Source organism: Ascidia mentula, chromosome 3 (genome assembly GCF_947561715.1).
Source record: "Ascidia mentula chromosome 3, kaAscMent1.1, whole genome shotgun sequence".
NCBI lineage: Eukaryota > Metazoa > Chordata > Ascidiacea > Phlebobranchia > Ascidiidae > Ascidia > Ascidia mentula.
Window position 1 is genome coordinate 12789798 of NC_138568.1, and position 23994 is coordinate 12813791.

At 42.2% G+C, this 23994-nt stretch overlaps 3 protein-coding genes across 3 annotated transcripts; all 3 read right to left on the reverse strand.

Moving 5' to 3' along the window:
* Positions 1-2686: 2686 nt before the first annotated feature.
* LOC145895624 (uncharacterized) lies at positions 2687-6571 on the reverse strand. The gene is made up of 2 exons (XM_082984423.1): positions 6317-6571; positions 2687-6172 (listed from the first exon to the last, which is right to left on the reverse strand). Exons 1-2 carry the CDS (start codon positions 6569-6571, stop codon positions 2687-2689), a joined length of 3741 nt encoding a protein of 1246 aa, XP_082840549.1.
* A 256-nt stretch (positions 6572-6827) lies between these two features.
* Positions 6828-8428, reverse strand: LOC145895625 (uncharacterized). Its single transcript, XM_082984424.1, has 2 exons — positions 6940-8428; positions 6828-6874 (listed from the first exon to the last, which is right to left on the reverse strand). The coding sequence occupies exons 1-2, from the start codon at positions 8426-8428 to the stop codon at positions 6828-6830; spliced, it is 1536 nt and encodes a 511-aa protein (XP_082840550.1).
* A 2708-nt stretch (positions 8429-11136) lies between these two features.
* Positions 11137-16143, reverse strand: LOC145895626 (uncharacterized). The gene has a single exon (XM_082984425.1). The coding sequence runs from the start codon at positions 16141-16143 to the stop codon at positions 11137-11139; it is 5007 nt and encodes a 1668-aa protein (XP_082840551.1).
* Between the last annotated feature and the right edge of the window lie 7851 nt (positions 16144-23994).

Below are 23994 nucleotides of genomic sequence, written 5' to 3' on the forward strand. Positions count from 1 at the left end.
ATGCGATTTCAGCACTTGTCCATTTTGCAGTATATGACTTTTCGATAAAAAATATTTTTTTTCAGTACAAGCTTTATTATACAGTGGAAAACGCTGGTACTCCAGTATTGCTTTTGCGGTTGCACAAAGTATGTAACTATGCGATTTCAGCACTTGTCCATTTTGCAGTATATGACTTTTCGATAAAAAATATTTTTTTTCCGTACAAGCTTTATTATACTGTGGAAAACGCTGATACTCCAGTACTGAGTTTGCGGTTGCACAACGTATGCAACTGTGCGATATCAGCACTTGTCCATTTTGCAGTATATGACTTTTCGATAAAAAATATTTTTTTTCAGTACAAGCTTTATTATACAGTGGAAAACGCTGATACTCCAGTACTGAGTTTGCGGTTGCAAAACGTATGCAACTGTGCAATTTCAGCACTTGTCCATTTTGCAGTATATGACTATTCGTGAAAAAATATTTTTTTTCAGTACAAGCTTTATTATACAGTGGAAAACACTGGTACTCCAGTATTGCTTTTGCGGTTGCACAACGTATGTAACTATGCAATTTCAGCACTTGTCCATTTTGCAGTATATGACTTTTCGTGACAAAATATTTTTTTTCAGTGCAAGCTTTATTATGCAGTGGAAAACGCTGGTACTCCAGTATTGCTTTTGCGGTTGCACAACGTATGTAACTATGCGATTTCAGCACATGTCCATTTTGCAGTATATGACATTTCGATAAAAAATATTTTTTTTCAGTACAAGCTTTATTGTACAGTGGAAAACGCTGGTACTCCAGTATTGCTTTTGCGGTTGCACAACGTATGTAACTATGCAATTTCAGCACTTGTCCATTTTGCAGTATATGACTTTTCGTGAAAAAATATTTTTTTTCAGTACAAGCTTTATTATACAGTGGAAAACGCTGGTACTCCAGTATTGCTTTTGCGGTTGCACAAAGTATGTAACTATGCGATTTCAGCACTTGTCCATTTTGCAGTATATGACTTTTCGATAAAAAATATTTTTTTTCAGTACAAGCTTTATTATACAGTGGAAAACGTTGGTACTCCAGTATTGCTTTTGCGGTTGCACAAAGTATGTAACTATGCGATTTCAGCACATGTCCATTTTGCAGTATATGACTTTTCGATAAAAAATATATTTTTTCAGTACAAGCTTTATTATACAGTGGAAAACGCTGGTACTCCAGTATTGCTTTTGCGGTTGCACAACGTATGTAACTGTTCAATTTCAGCACTTGTCCATTTTGCAGTATATGACTTTTCGTGAAAAAATATTTTTTTTCAGTACAAGCTTTATTATACATTGGAAAACGCTGGTACTCCAGTATTGCTTTTGCGGTTGCACAACGTATGTAACTGTGCGATTTCAGCACATGTCCATTTTGCAGTATATGACTTTTCGATAAAAAATATTTTTTTTCAGTGCAAGCTTTATTATACAGTGGAAAACGCTGGTACTCCAGTATTGCTTTTGCGGTTGCACAACGTATGTAACTATGCGATATCAGCACTTGTCCATTTTGCAGTATATGACTTTTCGATAAAAAATATTTTTTTTCAGTACAAGCTTTATTATACAGTGGAAAACGCTGGTACTCCAGTATTGCTTTTGCGGTTGCACAAAGTATGTAACTATGCGATTTCAGCACTTGTCCATTTTGCAGTATATGACTTTTCGATAAAAAATATTTTTTTTAGTACAAGCTTTATTATACAGTGGAAAACGCTGATACTCCAGTACTGAGTTTGCGGTTGCACAACGTATGCAACTGTGCGATTTCAGCACTTGTCCATTTTGCAGTATATGACTTTTCGATAAAAAATATTTTTTTTCAGTACAAGCTTTATTATACAGTGGAAAACGCTGGTACTCCAGAATTGCTTTTGCGGTTGCACAACGTATGTAACTATGCGATTTCAGCACTTGTCTATTTTGCAGTATATGACTTTTCGTGAAAAAATATATTTTTTCAGTACAAGCTTTATTATACAGTGGAAAACACTGGTACTCCAGTATTGCTTTTGCGGTTGCACAACGTATGTAACTATGCGATTTCAGCACTTATCCATTTTGCAGTATATGACTTTTCGATAAAAAATATTTTTTTTCAGTACAAGCTTTATTATACAGTGGAAAACGCTGGTACTCCAGTGTAACAGCTGTTGTCCGCCTTGTAGAACTTGCACGGCCTGGAGCGTGCCAGCTACCACATTATATTTTTTCCCGAAGAAAACGCGACTTGACTCAACAACATCGGTTCTCTGTTGTAAACGAACATACACTTAATAACAACACAACACATAACGTTTACAACCATAACAACAACAACGTACCAACTTTTCGGAGTCCAGGGCCAAATTAAACCATTTTCATTATTTATAACAAATTAGTTTCATTAACAGCTGGCTCTAAATACAAATAGACAGTTAATTCTACTTGAACAGTCCCAAATACATCACATTCACTGCAAAGCGTGGCCAGTACGGGGCAATATTACGTCATAGACGCCAAGCGTCACAAAGAAAGTGGCGGGAAACATGGACAACTTAATCCTCGCTGTAACATACCCGGCCCCGATGTGTAAACCCATTAAGCACATCTTATATACAACACATACAGCGAGCACAACACTAGAAAACGCATGCACGAAGCGTTAACACATTTTATCCATCGACCGATCTTTGCACAACACACAACTTAGCGATCGGACGCTTAACAGTCCCATTTTTGGTTTTGACCAGTACACTTCGTACCGATCCGAAATGATCCGGGTAAGTCTCAATCACTCTTCCCATCAGCCATCTGCCGCGCGGAACGGAATTGTCCGCGATAAGAACAACATCACCACACGCTAGGTTCCGCGTTGGCGCAGTCCATTTCTGACGCGTTTGCAACGTCGGTAAATACTCTCTAGTCCACCTCCGCCAAAACTGGTCGGCCAAGTATTGCGTTTGGCGCCAGCGACGTCTTACATAATTGTCCTTCTTGTCGAACACGCCGGGCGGCAAGAGGTCGCATCGTCCGAACAAGAGCAAATGATTGGGAGTCAACGGCTCCTCGCTTTCTGGATCCATTGTAATCGGGGTAAGCGGTCTTGCGTTCAAGATAGCCTCCACCTCAACCATCACTGTACGAAGCGTTTCATCCGAAGTCGGTTGCTCAGACAAAAGAGTGCCCAGTATTCTTCTTATTGATCGAATGAGCCTCTCCCATACCCCACCCATGTGGCTAGCAGTTGGTGGATTGAAAGCCCAATCGATTCCTCGTTGTCTGAGACTCTCATAGATTTGAGCTTGATTCCAAGCTTGCAAGGACTCACGCAAAATCCGTTCAGCACCAATAAAGTTGGTGCCATTGTCACTGAAAATCTTTTTTGGCCTCCCACGCCGTCCGATAAACCTTCGCAGAGCATCGATAAAGGAATCCGCAGATAAGGAATGAGCAATTTCTATGTGAACTGCACGAACTGTCAGGCAGGTAAATACGCACCCATAACGCTTTACCTCGCTTCTACCTTGCTTGGCAATCAGAGGACCAAAGTAGTCCACTCCCACGTATGTGAAGGGAGGTTCGTTCGGTGTAATACGTTCGCGTGGAAGATCAGCCATCATCTGCTGTCCAGTTGGGGAGTTGCGTCGGCGGCAAAATATGCATTGACCGAGCACCCGTCTGACAGCAGTTCCACCGCGAACTATCCAATATTTCTGACGCAACGCCGTCCAAGTTAATCCCATTCCCGAATGCTGAACCGTCTTGTGATGATCCACGATAATCAGATCTGTAACATGATGGTTGTTATATATAACAGGATGCTTCAAATCGTAGCATATTGGCGCTCGACGCAACCGTCCTCCAACTCGCAAAACACCATCAACCAGCACTGGGTTCAGTTTCTTCAAGGTTAGCTTTCCGCTCATCTTCCTTGGCATGCGTTCCTGCAACGTACGTTTGCCCCCGAGAGCAGTTAATGCGTGAATTTCATCAGGAAACTCGATCCTTTGTACATATTTGATCACGGCATACTCAGCGTTTTGAAGCTCGTCGACGCTCAGCGGAGTAGCCAATAGCTTTTTCTTGTTTCGAATGTAACTCACAAACCGCAGCAACCATGCTACTGCCTTCTTCAACTTCCACCAAGACGAGTAGCGCTGAAATAGTCTGTTCAAGCCATCCACCTTTGGTGCTACAACATGAGCGGCCACGCTCCTGTGGGTTTTTAACACAAACTCCTCAGGCAGCTTACCAGGATCCAACGGGTCCGCAGGCCATGCATCCTCGTCTTCACTCAAAAACTTCGGCCCTGTATACCAGCGATCGCATTCGACCATAGCCCTTGCACTTAATCCTCGAGAGGCGTCATCTGCTGGATTCAGGTCCGTCGGGACGTATCTCCACTGCGCTGGACTCGATCCCTCATCAATTTTAGTCAACCTGTTGGCCACAAAAACAGGGAATCGTTTACACGAATTATTAATGCATCTCAATACACTTGTCGAATCTGTCCAGAATACCGATTTCCTAATTTTTAAGTCAAGCTCTTTGCGCAAGACTTGATCCAGTTTTACAGCTAATGTTGCCGCAGTCAGCTCAAGCCTTGGAATAGAAACCATTTTCAAGGGAGCAAGTCGAGCTTTAGCAAGCAATATACGACAGCAAACAACTCCGCTAATACCAGTCGTCCTGAGGTAACAAACCGCACCGTAACCCTTTGACGATGCGTCAGCAAAATGGTGCAACTCGTGATAAATGATCCTTCCCGCGTTCTGCGGCTTCAGACACCTTGGAATCTGAATGGAAGACAGCTCGGTCAATCCTGAAGTCCAACAACGCCATTCGGCGGCGATGTCCTCGGGAACCTCTGCATCCCAGCCAAACTGTTTCTTACACAACTCTTGCAGCAGCAGGCGAGCCTTTAAAACCACTGGAGCCACAAACCCCAATGGGTCGAATAGCGAACTCACGACCGACAAAATCCCTCGGCGGGTGATTGGCCTTTCTTTCACCTTAACATCAAATCGAAATGTATCCGATTGATAATTCCAACTTACTCCAAGTACACGCTCCACATGTTGCTCTTCTGTATGTAATGAATACGATTGCAATGTACCTTCACATTTTTGCATCGAATCTAAAACGCCTTCCTTGTTGCACAACCACTTTCTCAGGTTGAATCCTCCGCGTTGCAACAATGCACACAACTCCGTCACCAACTTCTTTGCTTCGAAAATGGATGAAACCGACTTCAAACAGTCATCTACATAAAAATTGCGTTTAACAGTTGAAACGGTCTCGGCATCGAAATCTTCGCTATTGTCGTCAGCGGTTCGACGCAAACAATAACTTGCACAACACGGCGATGATGTCGCGCCGAATAAGTGCACCAGCATTTGGTGATCAACTGGCTCCTTTGTCATGTCTCCTTCAGGCCACCATACGAATCTCAGGTAATTCGTGTCTACTGGGTCAACCCTAACCTGGTGAAACATGGCCTCCACATCGGCAACCAACGCGATCGACTCCTGACGAAATCGCACCAGAACCCCTACCAGACTGTTCATCAAATCAGGTCCTTGCAGTAATTGCTCGTTCAGTGACGTCCCTGCGTACTTAGCCGCACAATCAAACACGACTCTTACCTTCCCAGGCTTTTGCAGATGAACAACCGGATGATGCGGCAAATACCACCCACGGTTTACGGCAGCTTCCTCCGGCTGCACTCGTTGTGCGTACCCTCGCTTGAGGTAGCCATTCACGGTCTCTGTGTACCTTTGACGAAGCTGTTCATCTTTCGTCAATCGGCGTTTCAGGTAACTCAATCGTTGTACAGCCTGTTTACGATTATTTGGCAAATGTGGCGATCCTGCCCTCCACGGCAAGCGCAGCTGGTAGTGACCAGCATGTAACCCTACAGAATCGTTCATGAGCTTTAGGGCATATTTATCTTCCTTCGACATGCCAACGCCGGAAACGAGACTCAAATTCCTAAACTCTGTTTCCCACATGCGTTTTACCTGCTCATGCAACAAGTCACACGACAAATTAATATGATGTACCTGGACGTTTTCCCTAGCAAGAGATGAAGCAGGACCAAACAGGGACCAACCCAGAATCGTTTTCACAGCACTTGGTTCTCCTCGCCGTCCTCTTCTCTCCTCATCAATCCAAAACACTTCGGGAACATCCAAACCAATCAAAAGCAACACCTCGTCATACGCTGGCTTCGAAAACGTAATCCCTTTCAGATGAGACCAAGTTCGCTCGCATCTATTGGGAGCAACAGGCAAGTCCTCCACGGCGATGACGCAAGGTAAGTCGACAGCATCCGACCCATTTGACGACCTGACTGACAAACTAACAGCAACTCCATTACTGTTTTGGGACTTCCCATTTACAGTAGAAAGGGAATACTCTGTTTTATCGCCTTTAACATCAAGCAAGTCTAATAACTTCTTTGTACACATGGTCGAGTTAGAACCGGAGTCCAAAAACGCGTACGTTTCTATTTCATTTCCATTTTTGCAAGATACCTTTACAGGTACAATGTTCATGTACACTTTCTGACCAACCTGCTGTCGAGCAGATGTGCTTGCTGCACACGACGTGGAAGCAACCGCTGCCTGCGATACATCTTCACCTCTTGTCCCAGCTGAACTTTGTTCTCGCTCACCAGAAGGACCGCTTGGAGGCTTTGTCTTCGCATACTCTCGGTGCAACAACGTGTGATGCCTACGGTAACAACCATCCATCGAACAAGAACTCTGCACTGTACAACCTCTTGCAAAGTGACCTCGAACAAAACAATTGTCACAAAGCCTCGCTTGTCGCACTATCTTCAGACGATCCTCGACAGGCTTACGTTTGAAACCATTACAATGTGCTAAATTATGGGCAGCATTACAAACAGGACACGCATCACCTGCTGTCTGATGACTTGACGAAGGTCCACGGTCACGATCAGACCAAACTGCAGCAGCATGCGAAGTTGCCTTTACTGTCCTCAATGGTCTCTGCGTACTTTCCTTCTTTGGAGTCAACAACCTTCCGAACATGGTATTGGAAATTGACGCTTCGTACTTCACGAACTCCACAAGGTGGCGAAATTGTAGCTCCTCGCCACTTAATTCAATTTCTCCAGCTCGTCGTTTCCATCTATGTTGAACATGAAGCGGCAAACGTTTAGCGATACTCAGTAAATTCTCAAAATTATTTATGTCGGCAAAATAATGCAAATGAGTCAGCGTTACGAGACACTCCTCGAGGTTACGAGCCAACCTTTGCAAACCATTCGCATCGTCTGCTTTCAGAAAGGAACCCTGTGTAAGCCTTTCTATGTACGATCGAGCAATAAGAAACGGACGACCAAAATTGTCATGCAATACTTGTCGTGCTTTACGATATCCTTCTGATCCTTCCATGACGGAGCAGAACTTGATGATGCGTTCTGCTTCGCCACTACAGTATTGTATAAGATAGTTGAGCTTTGTACTATCACTACTAACTCGGTTAGCGATATGCTCATCAAATGTTGTTATGAATCGCGTATAATCCACAGGATTACCGTCGAAATACAGTAACTTAGGCTTGGGCAAGTCTATCCCATCCTTTAGGACCGTTGCCACATGGCACAAATCACTGACCTGCTGATTAAGGTTGCTACTAGGCGCACCCTTAGGTTCACGTACCACAGCTGGATTTCGCCTGTGTTCCGGCGGAAGAGATGCTGCCTTCCTTGGAAGATTCGTGAGTATATTTGGATCGGTTTTACCTACCGGCTCGGAACTGTGCGCGGTTGGCCGTTGAACTGCATTCAAACCCGAACGATCTGGCATCATTTCATGCTGAGATCCTGTTATCGATCGCGCTTCCCAAATTTCAACCTCAACCTCCGCTGCTTGCACCTCATGTTCCACTTCCAACAACTCAAGTTCGTTTGCGACTCTTTGACCTTCAGCTTCTATCTTTTGCTTTTCAGCTAACTGTCGTTTCTTCAAAAGGGCCATTTCCTTGCGAACCAAAGCTTCTGTGCGTCTGGTACTTGATCGGGTACTAGAGGTGTGCACAGTAGAAACTGTCACGCCAGTTCGTTTTGACGTGACGCTGATTCTATCTACATTCTTCGAAGCAGATTGATTCAGCCATTCTTCCACACGTGTGTCGAATTCTTCCTTGCCTTTTTCCAAACTGGCAAGTTCCTGTTTTGCCTTATCTTTGGCATTTCGACGCTTTGCAGCGCTCATAAAGGTACTGTGTTTCTCTATGTAGTCATTAAAGAGAGTGGAAATTAACAGTTTCTTTTCTTTAACCTTGTCAACATTGTTTACATCGACCATTAGCTCTTCAGCTTCGCGGTATAGTGAATTCAGGTCCGACACAATTTTACTCAGTGTCGCCTTTGTCACAACCATTTTTGTGTCTTATCGAACAAACCTTCAAGCCTTTCTCCTCTATTGAAACGTTAATTGTCCAATTCCAGAAGAAAGTTGAGAACTTTTATGTAACAGCTGTTGTCCGCCTTGTAGAACTTGCACGGCCTGGAGCGTGCCAGCTACCACATTATATTTTTTCCCGAAGAAAACGCGACTTGACTCAACAACATCGGTTCTCTGTTGTAAACGAACATACACTTAATAACAACACAACACATAACGTTTACAACCATAACAACAACAACGTACCAACTTTTCGGAGTCCAGGGCCAAATTAAACCATTTTCATTATTTATAACAAATTAGTTTCATTAACAGCTGGCTCTAAATACAAATAGACAGTTAATTCTACTTGAACAGTCCCAAATACATCACATTCACTGCAAAGCGTGGCCAGTACGGGGCAATATTACGTCATAGACGCCAAGCGTCACAAAGAAAGTGGCGGGAAACATGGACAACTTAATCCTCGCTGTAACACTCCAGTATTGCTTTTGCGGTTGCACAAAGTATGTAACTATGCGATTTCAGCACATGTCCATTTTGCAGTATATGACTTTTCGATAAAAAATATATTTTTTCAGAACAAGCTTTATTATACAGTGGAAAACGCTGGTACTCCAGTATTGCTTTTGCGGTTGCACAACGTATGTAACTGTGCAATTTCAGCACTTGTCCATTTTGCAGTATATGACTTTTCGTGAAAAAATATTTTTTTTCAGTACAAGCTTTATTATACATTGGAAAACGCTGGTACTCCAGTATTGCTTTTGCGGTTGCACAACGTATGTAACTGTGCGATTTCAGCACATGTCCATTTTGCAGTATATGACTTTTCGATAAAAAATATTTTTTTTCAGTACAAGCTTTATTATACAGTGGAAAACGCTGGTACTCCAGTATTGCTTTTGCGGTTGCACTAAGTATATAACTATGCGATTTCAGCACTTGTCCATTTTGCAGTATATGACTTTTCGATAAAAAATATTTTTTTTCAGTACAAGCTTTATTATACAGTGGAAAACGCTGGTACTCCAGTATTGCATTTGCGGTTGCACAACTTATGTAACTTTGCGATTTTAGCACTTGTCATTTTGCAGTGTGTGACTTTTCGATATAAAATATTCTTTTTCAGCACAGGTTTTATTGTACAGTGGAATACACTGGTACTCCAGTATTGCTTTTGCGGTTGCACAACGTATGTAACTATGCGATTTCAGCACATGTCCATTTTGCAGTATATGACTTTTCGATAAAAAATATTTTTTTTCTGTACAAGCTTTATTATACAGTGGAAAACGCTGGTACTCCAGTATTGCTTTTGTGGTTGCACAACGTATGTAACTGTGCAATTTCAGCACTTGTCCATTTTGCAGTATATGACTTTTCGTGAAAAAATATTTTTTTTCAGTACAAGCTTTATTATACATTGGAAAACGCTGGTACTCCAGTATTGCTTTTGCGGTTGCACAACGTATGTAACTGTGCGATTTCAGCACATGTCCATTTTGCAGTATATGACTTTTCGATAAAAAATATTTTTTTTCAGTACAAGCTTTATTATACAGTGGAAAACGCTGGTACTCCAGTATTGCTTTTGCGGTTGCACTAAGTATGTAACTATGCGATTTCAGCACTTGTCCATTTTGCAGTATATGACTTTTCGATAAAAAATATTTTTTTTCAGTACAAGCTTTATTATACAGTGGAAAACGCTGGTACTCCAGTATTGCATTTGCGGTTGCACAACTTATGTAACTTTGCGATTTTAGCACTTGTCATTTTGCAGTGTGTGACTTTTCGATATAAAATATTCTTTTTCAGCACAGGTTTTATTGTACAGTGGAATACACTGGTACTCCAGTGTAACGACAGAATTTGCGCGTCTGGCACCGCGCCGTCGTCACACCAAGAAGGAATGTCAATTTCCAAAAACGCGTGTATTTGCCACACGGGCACAGGCACTTGACAACACGTACGAGGTACACGTACAAGAATAGGAACACGAGCACGTACACGGACACGAGCAAGAACACGAACACGAACACGGTTTTCTGTGAAGAAAACGTACACTAAGATTCCAGTTAAGCAATGTTAATAAAAATACCCTTACCGGAGTTTTGAGCCAGATCACACGAAACATCAACACACCAATCCGATTAATATATCTTACAGCAACTTATTCAACCTTATTCAAATAAAATCAAGGCAAATGTAGCTTCAGTAAAATAAACTTGACATCAAATTCAGCACGCTACACGTGGTCCCTAACAACTCAGTTTTACGAAGCATGGCAGAAGGAAAAAAGTTCTCTTGCATTATGATGTCACATACAAGGCAAAATTGATATTGTGTTGAAATACAATTATATGTTTACTGTGTGACGCAGGGGTTGTGCATGAGTGATTTTCGATGTTACATTCTCCCCCTTAAATGTGTGGTTCACTACAAACACATTTACAAATAAACAAAGAAAACATTGAAATCACGAAACAACGAAGTAAAGAAAGCAACATGCGTGCCGCCGGCGAGCAAGCTCCAGCCTGGCATTTGCAATATTCCGCATTTATAAAGCGGCAAACAAGATCGACATAGCGTCCATGATCTATCTTCATCAGTGTTGGATCCTGTGCACCGCAATTCAGGGTCAGTTCGACGACTGCGTGGCCTGAATGCGTCGGATGCACTTATTCGTTTGTCGTGCTCGCCTCACAGAGCAAGCACAATTTTGCAATCGGCCGTTTATATGTGGAGCCAGATTGCGTTTTAACTTCGACCTGACGGACAACACCGTGACCGTCCGGGTACGCACGCAGAACCCGTCCCATCTCCCAACGACGTCGGGGTTGTGTCTCATCTACGATCATCACCACATCTCCGGTTTGAAAATTGCGTTGTCGGTCGGGCCACTTCTGACGCAAGGCAATTGTGGGCAAATATTCTCGCGACCATCTTCTCCAAAATTCGTCGGCGAGGTATTGAATGTGTTTCCACCGCCTTCGACTGTAGCAATCTTTGGGATTGATAAGCCCGACTGGAATGCTGTCGCAAGCACGACCCAACAACAGATGATTGGGCGTAAGTGGCTCATCTTCTGTACAGGTGAAACTGATCGGCGTTAACGGCCTCGAATTTAAAATGCCTTCCACTTCGATCATCAAGGTTTGCAGCATGTCCCCGCCAATCGTTGGGTTCCTTGTAAGCATTGTGTTTAAAATGCGACGAATCGATCTGATCATTCTCTCCCACGAACCTCCCATATGTGAAGCAGCAGGACAATTAAAGTTCCACTTAATTTCTTGTCGTTTGAAGTATGACTCTAGGCGGGATTGCTGGAGTCCTTGCAGTCCTTCACGTAGGACCCTTTCGGCACCTACAAAGTTGGTTCCATTATCGCTGTATATTTCTTTTGGTCGGCCTCTTCTTGCAATAAAGCGACGCAATGCGTTAATAAACGCGTCCGTAGACAAGTCGGGCGACACCTCAATGTGTACGGCTCGCATAGTCAAGCAGGTGAAAATGCACCCGTAGCTCTTTGTCTCACTTCTTCCTCGTTTCACCATGAATGGACCAAAGTAGTCGATGCCGACGTAAGTAAACGGCGGCTCGTCGGGCTTCAGTCGGGCAAATGGCAAGTCAGCGATTTGTTGTTGTCCACGTCGAACATTCCTTTTGCGACACAGCATACATTTGCTGAGTTCCTTCCTCACTGCGGCGCCACCCTTTATGATCCAAAAACGCTGACGCAGCGAAGTCCATGTGTGGCCAGTCCCGCAGTGGCCAACCTTGTGATGGTGGCGCAAGATAATAAGTGCTGTCAAGTGGTGATCATACGGCAGTATGATCGGGTGTTTCGCCTCGAAGGCAATCGGCGCCTTCTCCAACCTCCCCCCAATCCGCAGAACTTCATCAAATAGCTGGGGGTTAAGCTTTGCCAACGAACTGGCATATTTCGACTTCTTCAGTTTCTTCTGCAACTCCCTTTCAGACTCTCCGACCTGTGACAAAATGTCAATCACAGGAGCGAAGCACTGACGTTGTACGTACTTGATTATTTCCAATTCCGCTTTCTTTAACTCATCCACTGTCAATTTGCCAGTGTTCGCTGAAACCTTTGAAAGCAGGAATGACTTGAATCGTAACAGCCACGCGACCGATGTCTTTAATTTATGAAGAGATGAATAGTGATTCATCAGTCGATCGGTTGACTCCGACTGTGTGCAAACGTTGACGACAATTCTTTTCCTCTCAGCTGGCTTGAACTCCTGTGGCAGCTGTGTTTTCATTTCTGGTGGGGTGGGCCATTGATCTTCTTTCTGCCAGAGAAACTTCGGACCTGTCAGCCATCGAGAGCTAATAAGCTTACGTACCGACAAACCACCCGAAGCATCGTCCGCGGGATTCTGCTGTGATCCAACGTGTCTCCATTGTTTAGGGTTTGTCTGTCGATGAATTTTAGCCAACCTGTTTGCAACAAATGTACCAAAACGGTTGTATACTTTGGTTGTATATGTTGTATACTTTGGTTGTTTACTTTGGTTGTATATGCTCTGCCGGACGGCGCACGAGTCCGTCCAAAAAACGGACGTACAGTTATCCAACTTCAATTGGCGTCGAAGCCACTTGTCGGCCTTCACCGCTAGAACAGCAGCGGCCAGTTCAAGCCTGGGAATGCTCTCGGTTTTAGGTGGTGTTACCTTTGCCTTGCCAAATAAAAACGAGCAATGTACTTTACCATTAACGTTTACCAACCGGAGGTATGATACGGTTCCGTATCCTTGAGTAGACGCATCCGAAAAGTGATGCATCTCGGACTTCGCCACTGAGCCGAACGTCGCCGGCTTGAAACAGCGGGGGAGTGTTAGCTTTTCGAGCTCCGGCAGCTGGGATAGCCAGCGTCTCCATTCCTCAACATCATTTTCTGGCAGCTCATCATCCCATCCCAATTTCTGTCGAATTATTTCCTGCTGCAACACCTTAGCAATCAAAGTAACGGGTGCCGCAAAACCCAATGGGTCATACAGCGTATTAACAGCAGATAAAATATTGCGACGTGTGAATTTCTTGCCTTGCATTGTATCAGCTATGCTGAACCCAAATTCATCATTCTTTACACGCCAGTAGACGCCAAGCACACGCTCTTTCACGGAGGCGTCCAAATTTACATCAGTTACCGATTTAGCCCTTTCTGTCTCGGGAATTTGATCCAAGACGTTTTGACTGTTAGACATCCACTTAGTGAGGCGGAATCCTCCCATTTTTAGCAAGTCACATAGCTGCGCTACAATTCCAACAGCGTGTTCGACTGTATCAGTTGAAGTCAAACAGTCGTCAACACAAAAATCGTTGCGAACGATGTCCCCAACGTCTCTGTCAAATCTGCCACCGAATTTTTCGGCCGTCTCCCGCAAGCAAAATGTGGCACAGCTAGGCGACGACGTGGCGCCAAAAATGTGCACCAGCATTCGGTGAACCGTAGGAGTTTTAGATAAGTCTCCCCCCGGCCACCACAAAAATCTCAAGGCATCAATGTCCTGTTTTTGAACGAGGACCTGGTGGAACATTGCTTCCACGTCCGCCACTAAAGCGATACTGTTCATACGGAATCTCTCCAGAACGCCGATTAAACTGTTTACTAAGTCGGGCCCTTGCAGCAACGCGTCGTTAAGCGACAGTCCCTTATGCTGCGCTGCGCAATCAAAAACGATGCGTACCTTTTCAGGCTTTCGTGGATGCCGAACCGGGTGGTGCGGCAAGTACCAATGCACATTGCCAGGGGAACGTCCTTCTTCTTTGAGCTCCTCTGCGTAGCCCTTGTCGATGTAACATTGAATATTCTCTACGTACTTGTCTTTTAACACGAGGTCGCGCGACAAGCGTTTCTTCAGCGACCAAAGCCGTCGCTCAGCCATAGAACGGCTGTCCTGTGGAAGACTAACTTCACTTCGCCATGGAAGCGGCAAATAGAAATGTCCATCGGTATGTTTAACCGAGTCCTTCATCATGTTAAGCACTTTCCTATCCTCAACTGACGTTGGGAATGGAATGTCATCAGGCTCTTGCTGGAATTCCTCTCTCCATGATTCACATTTAAGGAAGTTAACTGAAATATTATCAACGGCAGGATAACAGATTGACGGGCCGACGAGAGACCACCCCAGCGGTGTTCTCGCAGCAAATGGTTGTTTGCGGCCTCCTGTTCTCATCTCCAATACTCTATGGGCATACGGAACGTCAGTGCCAATAAGTAGTAGCACCTCACCATTACACAACTGAGGAAATTCCAATCCCTGAAGGTGTGGAAGACCATTCAGTTCCGTATTTCTCGGGGTTGGATTAGGCTCGACTGGAATAGAGTCAATAGACAAGGCATTGTCTACACTGATTTCTTCATCTTCACTTAACGACAAAACGCGAAAATTTGCGCTGATTCCGCTGTAATTTGCGGGCCTTCTCCCGACGCTGGACATGGTAACTTGTCTCGGACTTCCGTCTATCGAAAGTAGATCTGCTAACCTTTTGTCGTAAAAACTTGTATCGGATCCCTGGTCGAGGAAAGCGTACGTCTTGACCTCTCGACCATTGGCTCGAATTTTCACCGGAATAACCGAAAAGTACGCTGAATGGCCGTTCTTAATCGCATTGCACCTGGCTGTAGAATTGTTAGTCTGGCTCCTGGGGGGTTCGCTGCGCGGAATTCTATTATAATTTTCCGACGCAGGCACGTATGCCCTCGAACGTACAGGATTTGGCATATCTTCGTGCAGCAATGTGTGGTGCGCGAGGGTGCAGCCCCGAACAGCACATGCACTTGGCCTTGTGCAAAACTTCGACGTGTGTCGATAACCAAAACAGTTATAGCACATAAATTTATCCCTCAGGAACTCTCTTCTTTGAACCTTGGATTTTTTACCAAACGCCTCACATCTTTCCAATACGTGATTACGTTTGCAGCATGGACAGCTCAAAATTGGGGTAGGCGACAAACTTGGATTTGTTGTCACAGTGGCACAGGTAACATTTCTTCCACTGGGTTTACCAGCACGTTTCTTTTCTTCAATTTTCCGGGACACACACAACTGGCCGGGTAAAGTGTTCACTACGGCAGATTCTTCTTCGACAAATTCAACAAGATCTGCGAAATCTGCCTCCCTGCCAGTTTTTCTTACAATCTGCGCAACTCGGCGGCGCCAAAGCCTTTGCGATTCATATGGCAGCTTGTTCGCCAAAGCCACCAAACGATCTATAGTGTTTAAGTCAGCAAAATTTCCAAGTTGGCGGAGTACCAACAAGCATTTTTTCATAGTCTGTGCATAGGCGCGTATACCGGCTGCATCATCAGGTTTCAAGTTAGGGCCATTAGTCAACTCCTCTACGAAAGCTCTAGCGACTATATAAGGCTTACCGAAGTTCTCGTAGAGAATGTTTCTTGCCTCTGGATAGCCTTCCTTTGTCTCCAGGACAGAACAGTGTTCAATCAGAGACCTCGCCTTTCCTTTGCATTGATTGACAAGCAATGTCAGGCGCATATCGTCACTTCGAGTCTTGCATTCGAGATTCGATTCAAAGTAACGTACAAACATCCAATAATCCGTAGGTTTTCCCGAGAACGTCATGTGGTCGGGCTTCGGCATACTCATGCCTTCTCCAACTGCCTTTACGATGCACGGTAATACAGCTGGGCTCTCTTTCATTTCCAAGTCCGGATGTGTATTCAATACAGGAGCACGTACAAGAGGACTAACGTTGTCACGTGATACTTCCCCATTTTGGATATGGGACGCACAATCTCTGGTAGCAGAAGGCGTCGTCGGAACTTCTTCGACAGCCAGCACCGAGGAAGTCAATTCTACTTCTGGGCTCTGACTATGGTTGGGACCTTGTCCGGCGATGTCAGATCATTGGGTTCTTCATTCAATATTCTAGCCCTTGCATCGGCAGCCTGGAAATCGTATTTTGCCTTTAACTTCCGCCTTTCTGCTTCCAAGGCAACCTTTTCCAAATCTGCCTTCTGTTGCAGAGCCACCCTTTCAAGTTCGGCCTTTCGTTCCAGAGCTGCTTTTTCAAGTTCCGCTTTTCGTTCCAGAGCTGCTTTTTCAAGTTCCGCCTTTCGTTGCCCTTGAACTAGATCGTTTTCTTCCTCGACCTGTTTTAGACGAATCAATGCCAACTCTCGCTCCACCTTTGCCTCTAGACGACTTCTTTCTGTCGCAGATGAGCTCGCCACAGACGAACGTGAGCGGCTGGACCGCGAGGATCTGTGGCTCGAAGCCACAGTTGGTGCCCTATGCTGTGGGCGTAGCACAAGTTCGGGCAATGCATTTGGTAGTTCGAATGGCGTTAACTCCGCAATTCTGGTTTCGAACTCCTTCTTACATTGTTCGACGGACTTCAACTCGTCCTCGCAAACAACGCAGTTCTCTGAGTCTTCGCAAGAGGCAATATACATTCCGTACATATTTTGCAATTGTGAGTAGCATTCGTTAATTTGGAACTTAGCTACTTGCAGTAGAGAGTGGTCCTTATTTAAAATACCTGTCTCAGCCACTGCATACCAACTGTTGAGCTTATGGACATGGCGGTGTATCTCGTCATGGGACAGTACGACATGAGCGGCGAGTGGTCTCAACCGCGTAGGCTCCGGCGATTCAAGCGGAGATATAGTCTCATCCATTTCTTCGTCAAAAAGTAGAACTTCTTGGAAACTTTGTTTCAGAAAGACTCCGAAAACTTTAATGTAACGACAGAATTTGCGCGTCTGGCACCGCGCCGTCGTCACACCAAGAAGGAATGTCAATTTCCAAAAACGCGTGTATTTGCCACACGGGCACAGGCACTTGACAACACGTACGAGGTACACGTACAAGAATAGGAACACGAGCACGTACACGGACACGAGCAAGAACACGAACACGAACACGGTTTTCTGTGAAGAAAACGTACACTAAGATTCCAGTTAAGCAATGTTAATAAAAATACCCTTACCGGAGTTTTGAGCCAGATCACACGAAACATCAACACACCAATCCGATTAATATATCTTACAGCAACTTATTCAACCTTATTCAAATAAAATCAAGGCAACTCTAGCTTCAGTAAAATAAACTTGACATCAAATTCAGCACGCTACACGTGGTCCCTAACAACTCAGTTTTACGAAGCATGGCAGAAGGAAAAAAGTTCTCTTGCATTATGATGTCACATACAAGGCAAAATTGATATTGTGTTGAAATACAATTATATGTTTACTGTGTGACGCAGGGGTTGTGCATGAGTGATTTTCGATGTTACACTCCAGTATTGCTTTTTCGGTTGCACAATGTATGTAGCTGTGCGATTTCAGCACTTGTCCATTTTGCAGTATATGACTTTTCGATAAAAATATTTTTCTTCAGTACAGGTTTTTTTGTACACTGGAAAACATTGGTACTCCAGTATTGCTTTTGCGGCTGCACAATGTATGTAACTGTGCGATTTCAGCACTTATCCAGATTGCAGTATATGACTTTTCGATTAAAAATTTTTTTTTGAGCACAGGTTTTATTATACAGTGGAAAACACTGGTACTCCAGTATTGCTTTTGCGGTTGCACAACGTATGTAACTGTGCGATTTCAGCACTTTTCCATTTTGCAGTATATGAATTTTCAATAAAAATATTTTTTTTCAGCACAGGTTTTATTGTGCTGTGGAAAACACTGGTACTCCAGTATTGTTTTTGCGGTTACACAACTTATGTAACTTTACTATTTCAGCACTTTTCCATTTTGCAGTATATGACTTTTCGATAAAATAATTTTTTTCAGTACAGGTTTTATTGTACAGTGGAAAAAACTGGTTCTCCAGTATTGCTTTTGCGGTTGCACAACGTATGTAACTGTGCGATTTCAGCACTTTTCCATTTTGCAGTATGTGACTTTTCGACCCAATTATTTTTTTTCAGCACAGGTTTTATTGTACAGTGGAAAACACTGGTTCTCCAGTATTGCTTTTGCGGTTGCACAACGTATGTAACTGTGCGATTTCAGCACTTTTCCATTTTGCAGTATGTGACTTTTCGACAAAAATATTTTTTTTCAGCACAGGTTTTATTGTACAGTGGAAAAAACTTGTTCTCCAGTATTGCTTTTGCGGTTGCACAACGTATGTAACTGTGCGATTTCAGCACTTTTCCATTTTGCAGTATGTGACTTTTCGACAAAAATATTTTTTTTCAGCACAGGTTTTATTGTACAGTGGAAAACACTGGTCCTCCAGTATTGCTTTTGCGGTTGCACAATGTATGTAGCTGTGCGATTTCAGCACTTGTCCATTTTGCATTATATGACTTTTCGATAAAAATATTTTTCTTCAGTACAGGTTTTTTTGTACACTGGAAAACATTGGTACCCCAGTATTGCTTTTGCGGCTGCGCAATGTATGTAACTGTGCGATTTCAGCACTTATCCAGATTGCAGTATATGAATTTTCAATAAAAATATTTTTTTTCAGCACAGGTTTTATTGTACTGTGGAAAACACTGGTACTCCAGTATTGCTTTTGCGGTTGCACAACGTATGTAACTGTGCGATTTCAGCACTTTTCCATTTTGCAGTATATGAATTTTCAATAAAAATATTTTTTTTCAGCACAGGTTTTATTGTACTGTGGAAAACACTGGTACTCCAGTATTGTTTTTGCGGTTACACAACGTATGTAACTTTGCTATTTCAGCACTTGTCCATTTTGCAGTATATGACTTTGCGATAAAAATAATTTTTTTCAGTACAGGTTTTATTGTACAGTGGAAAACACTGGTTCTCCAGTATTGCTTTTGCGGTTGCACAACGTATGTAACTGTGCGATTTCAGCACTTTTCCATTTTGCAGTATATGACTTTTCGATAAAAATATTTTTTTTTCAGCACATGTTTTTTTGTACATAGGAAAACGCTGGTCCTCCAGTATTGCTTTTGCGGTTGCACAACGTATGCAACTGTGCGATTTCAGCACTTGTCCATTTTGCAGTATATGACTTTTCGATAAAAATAATTTTTTTCAGCACAGGTTTTATTGTACAGTGGAAAACACTGGTACTCCAGTATTGCTTTTGCGGTTGCACAACTTATGTAACTTTGCGATTTCAGCATTTGTCATTTTGCAGTATGTGACTTATGGATAAAAAATGTTTTTTTTCAGTAGAAGTTTTATTATGCAGTGGAAAACATTGGTACTCCAGTGTTGCTTTTACGGTTGCACAACGTATGTAACTGTGCGATTTCTGCACTGGTCCGTTTTGCAGTATATGACTTTTCGATAAAAATAATTTTTTTCAGCACAGGTTTTATTGTACAGTGGAAAACGCTGGTACTCCAGTATTGCTTTTGCGGTTGCACAAAGTATGTAACTGTGCGATTTCTGCACTGGTCCGTTTTGCAGTATATGACTTTTCGATAAAAATATTTTTCTTCAGAACAGGTTTTTTTGTACACTGGAAAACATTGGTACCCCAGTATTGCTTTTGCGGCTGCGCAATGTATGTAACTGTGCGATTTCAGCACTTATCCAGATTGCAGTATATGAATTTTCAATAAAAAATTTTTTTTCAGCACAGGTTTTATTGTACTGTGGAAAACACTGGTACTCCAGTATTGCTTTTGCGGTTGCACAACGTATGTAACTGTGCGATTTCAGCACTTTTCCATTTTGCAGTATATGAATTTTCAATAAAAATATTTTTTTTCAGCACAGGTTTTATTGTACTGTGGAAAACACTGGTACTCCAGTATTGTTTTTGCGGTTACACAACTTATGTAACTTTGCTATTTCAGCACTTGTCCATTTTGCAGTATATGACTTTTCGATAAAAATAATTTTTTTCAGTACAGGTTTTATTGTACAGTGGAAAACACTGGTTCTCCAGTATTGCTTTTGCGGTTGCACAACGTATGTAACTGTGCGATTTCAGCACTTTTCCATTTTGCGGTATATGACTTTTCGATAAAAATATTTTTTTTCAGCACATGTTTTTTTGTACATAGGAAAACGCTGGTCCTCCAGTATTGCTTTTGCGGTTGCACAACGTATGCAACTGTGCGATTTCAGCACTTGTCCATTTTGCAGTATATGACTTTTCGATAAAAATAATTTTTTTCAGCACAGGTTTTATTGTACAGTGGAAAACACTGGTACTCCAGTATTGCTTTTGCGGTTGCACAACTTATGTAACTTTGCGATTTCAGCATTTGTCATTTTGCAGTATGTGACTTATGGATAAAAAATGTTTTTTTTCAGTAGAAGTTTTATTATGCAGTGGAAAACATTGGTACTCCAGTGTTGCTTTTACGGTTGCACAACGTATGTAACTGTGCGATTTCTGCACTGGTCCGTTTTGCAGTATATGACTTTTCGTTAAAAATAATTTTTTTCAGCACAGGTTTTATTGTACAGTGGAAAACGCTGGTACTCCAGTATTGCTTTTGCGGTTGCACAACGTATGTAACTGTGCGATTTCACCACTTTTCCATTTTGCAGTATATGACTTTTCGATAAAAAATAATTTTTTTCAGTACAAGTTTTATTATACAGTGGAAAACATTGGTACTCCAGTGTTGCTTTTGCTGTTGCACAACGTATGTAACTGTGCGATTTCAGCACTTTTCCATTTTGCAGTATATGACTTTTCGATAAAAATAATTTTTTTCATCACAGGTTTTATTGTACAGTGGAAAACACTGGTACTCCAGTAATGCTTTTGCCGTTGCACAACTTATGTAACTTTGCGATTTCAGCACTTGTCATTTTGCAGTGTGTGACTTTTCGATATAAAATATTTTTTTTCAGCACAGGTTTTATTGTACAGTGGAATACACTGGTACTCCAGTATTGCTTTTTCGGTTGCACAATGTATGTAGCTGTGCGATTTCAGCACTTGTCCATTTTGCATTATATGACTTTTCGATAAAAATATTTTTCTTCAGTACAGGTTTTTTTGTACACTGGAAAACATTGGTACCCCAGTATTGCTTTTGCGGCTGCGCAATGTATGTAACTGTGCGATTTCAGCACTTATCCAGATTGCAGTATATGAATTTTCAACAAAAAGATTTTTTTTCAGCACAGGTTTTATTGTACTGTGGAAAACACTGGTACTCCAGTATTGCTTTTGCGGTTGCACAACGTATGTAACTGTGCGATTTCAGCACTTTTCCATTTTGCAGTATATGAATTTTCAATAAAAATATTTTTTTTCAGCACAGGTTTTATTGTACTGTGGAAAACACTGGTACTCCAGTATTGTTTTTGCGGTTACACAACTTATGTAACTTTGCTATTTCAGCACTTGTCCATTTTGCAGTATATGACTTTTCGATAAAAATAATTTTTTTCAGTACAGGTTTTATTGTACAGTGGAAAACACTGGTTCTCCAGTATTGCTTTTGCGGTTGCACAACGTATGTAACTGTGCGATTTCAGCACTTTGCCATTTTGCAGTATATGACTTTTCGATAAAAATATTTTTTTTCAGCACATGTTTTTTTGTACATAGGAAAACGCTAGTCCTCCAGTATTGCTTTTGCGGTTGCACAACGTATGCAACTGTGCGATTTCAGCACTTGTCCATTTTGCAGTATATGACTTTTCGATAAAAATAATTTTTTTCAGCACAGGTTTTATTGTACAGTGGAAAACACTGGTACTCCAGTATTGCTTTTGCGGTTGCACAACTTATGTAACTTTGCGATTTCAGCATTTGTCATTTTGCAGTATGTGACTTATGGATAAAAAATGTTTTTTTTCAGTAGAAGTTTTATTATGCAGTGGAAAACATTGGTACTCCAGTGTTGCTTTTACGGTTGCACAACGTATGTAACTGTGCGATTTCTGCACTGGTCCGTTTTGCAGTATATGACTTTTCGATAAAAATAATTTTTTTCAGCACAGGTTTTATTGTACAGTGGAAAACGCTGGTACTCCAGTATTGCTTTTGCGTTTGCACAACGTATGTAACTGTGCGATTTCACCACTTTTCCATTTTGCAGTATATGACTTTTCGATAAAAAATAATTTTTTTCAGTACAAGTTTTATTATACAGTGGAAAACATTGGTACTCCAGTGTTGCTTTTGCTGTTGCACAACGTATGTAACTGTGCGATTTCAGCACTTTTCCATTTTGCAGTATATGACTTTTCGATAAAAATATTTTTTTCAACACAGGTTTTATTGTACAGTGGAAAACACGGGTACTCCAGTATTGCTTTTGCGGTTGCACAACGTATGTAACTGTGCGATTTCAGCACTTTTCCATTTTGCAGTATATGACTTTTCGATAAAAATAATTTTTTTTCAGCACAGGTTTTATTGTACAGTGGAAAACACTCGTACTCCAGTATTGCTTTTGCGGTTGCACAACTTATGTAACCTTGCGATTTCAGCACTTGTCATTTTGCAGTATGTGACGTTTCGACAAAAAATTTTTTTTTTTCAGTACAAGTTTTATTATACAGTGGAAAACATTGATACTCCAGTGTTGCTTTTGCGGTTGCACAACGTATGTAACTGTGCGATTTCTGCACTTGTCCATTTTGCACGTGTGACTTTTCGTTAAATAAATGTGTTTTTTGTCCTTTTCCGTCCGAATGTGGGCAACAAGTTTTGACTTTTTTGATCGGGAGACTATGCTGTGTGGTTGCACAGGACACGGGCACTGATCAACGTGCAGAGTATTTTTACGTTTATGCAATGATGTAATGAGAATGACTTGCAGATTTTGTACCGCCAGGAATCAACGCCCGTTTCTGGAACAGCCTATGTGAATCGCTCGTAAGATATAATTATCGCATCGTGGTCTCACGCGATCGCATTACCTGAGTGTGTATAAATTCTGTGGTCTTGTGGTCTGAAATTATTCTACACTGGGCTTTGGATTAGTGTGGGATCACCCGCTTATTCATTCTAGATTTTGGCGTGCCTTGTGTGGGATCAAACGTCTGTATTCCCGCATATCTTCGTTCGTGTCTTGGTGTATTCTGAATAAACAAACTAACCCAAGTTTGGTTTATCTGGAGTCTGGAAACAATTCAATCGCAGCTTAACACGTAATCTACAAACAACAACCCCAATTCTTACAGTATGCTCACACCTGCATACAAATAGTATATTTGCAATGTGTGTTTCATGTTTGTTTTCGATTGCTTTTGTTGTTTTGCTGTCGCGTTTTATGTTGTCAAGGTTGTGCGGCACTGTCAGTATACAATGATTGTGCGCCTAAAGGCTCAAAAGTTCGAACCTAGTGTTCCCTTCTTTGTGGTGTGTTTCTTCTTTGCGGTTTGTTGCATTCTTGGCGTCGCGTATCGTGTGACGTGTACGTTCAGATATTGGCCTTGCTCGAGACTTTTGTCAGGCTTTGCGCGATACATTTTCTGTTGGAATTTTATTGGCAGTCAGTATTCAGTTCTTTTCTTACATATCCAGGTTATTTATTTGCATTTTTTAATTTTTATTAAGGTACTGTCCCTTGTATGGCAAACATTCGCTTGTAATTAGTTGTTTGTACACTTTGCAGAA

What these genes read in the sequence shown, in the direction of transcription:
- LOC145895624 (XM_082984423.1), bottom strand. Translation starts at nt 6,571, where the DNA reads ATGAACATTGTACCTGTAAAGGTATCTTGCAAAAATGGAAATGAAATA. An exon ending in ACTTACCTTGCGTCATCGCC is followed by an intron (nt 6,173 to 6,316) that starts GTGGAGGACTTG and finishes ATTGATGAGGAG; the next exon opens with AGAAGAGGACGGCGAGGAGA.
- LOC145895625 (XM_082984424.1), bottom strand. Translation starts at nt 8,428, where the DNA reads ATGGTTGTGACAAAGGCGACACTGAGTAAAATTGTGTCGGACCTGAAT. An exon ending in GTCAAGTCATCAGACAGCAG is followed by an intron (nt 6,875 to 6,939) that starts GTGATGCGTGTC and finishes TTCAAACGTAAG; the next exon opens with CCTGTCGAGGATCGTCTGAA.
- LOC145895626 (XM_082984425.1), bottom strand. Translation starts at nt 16,143, where the DNA reads ATGAAAGAGAGCCCAGCTGTATTACCGTGCATCGTAAAGGCAGTTGGA.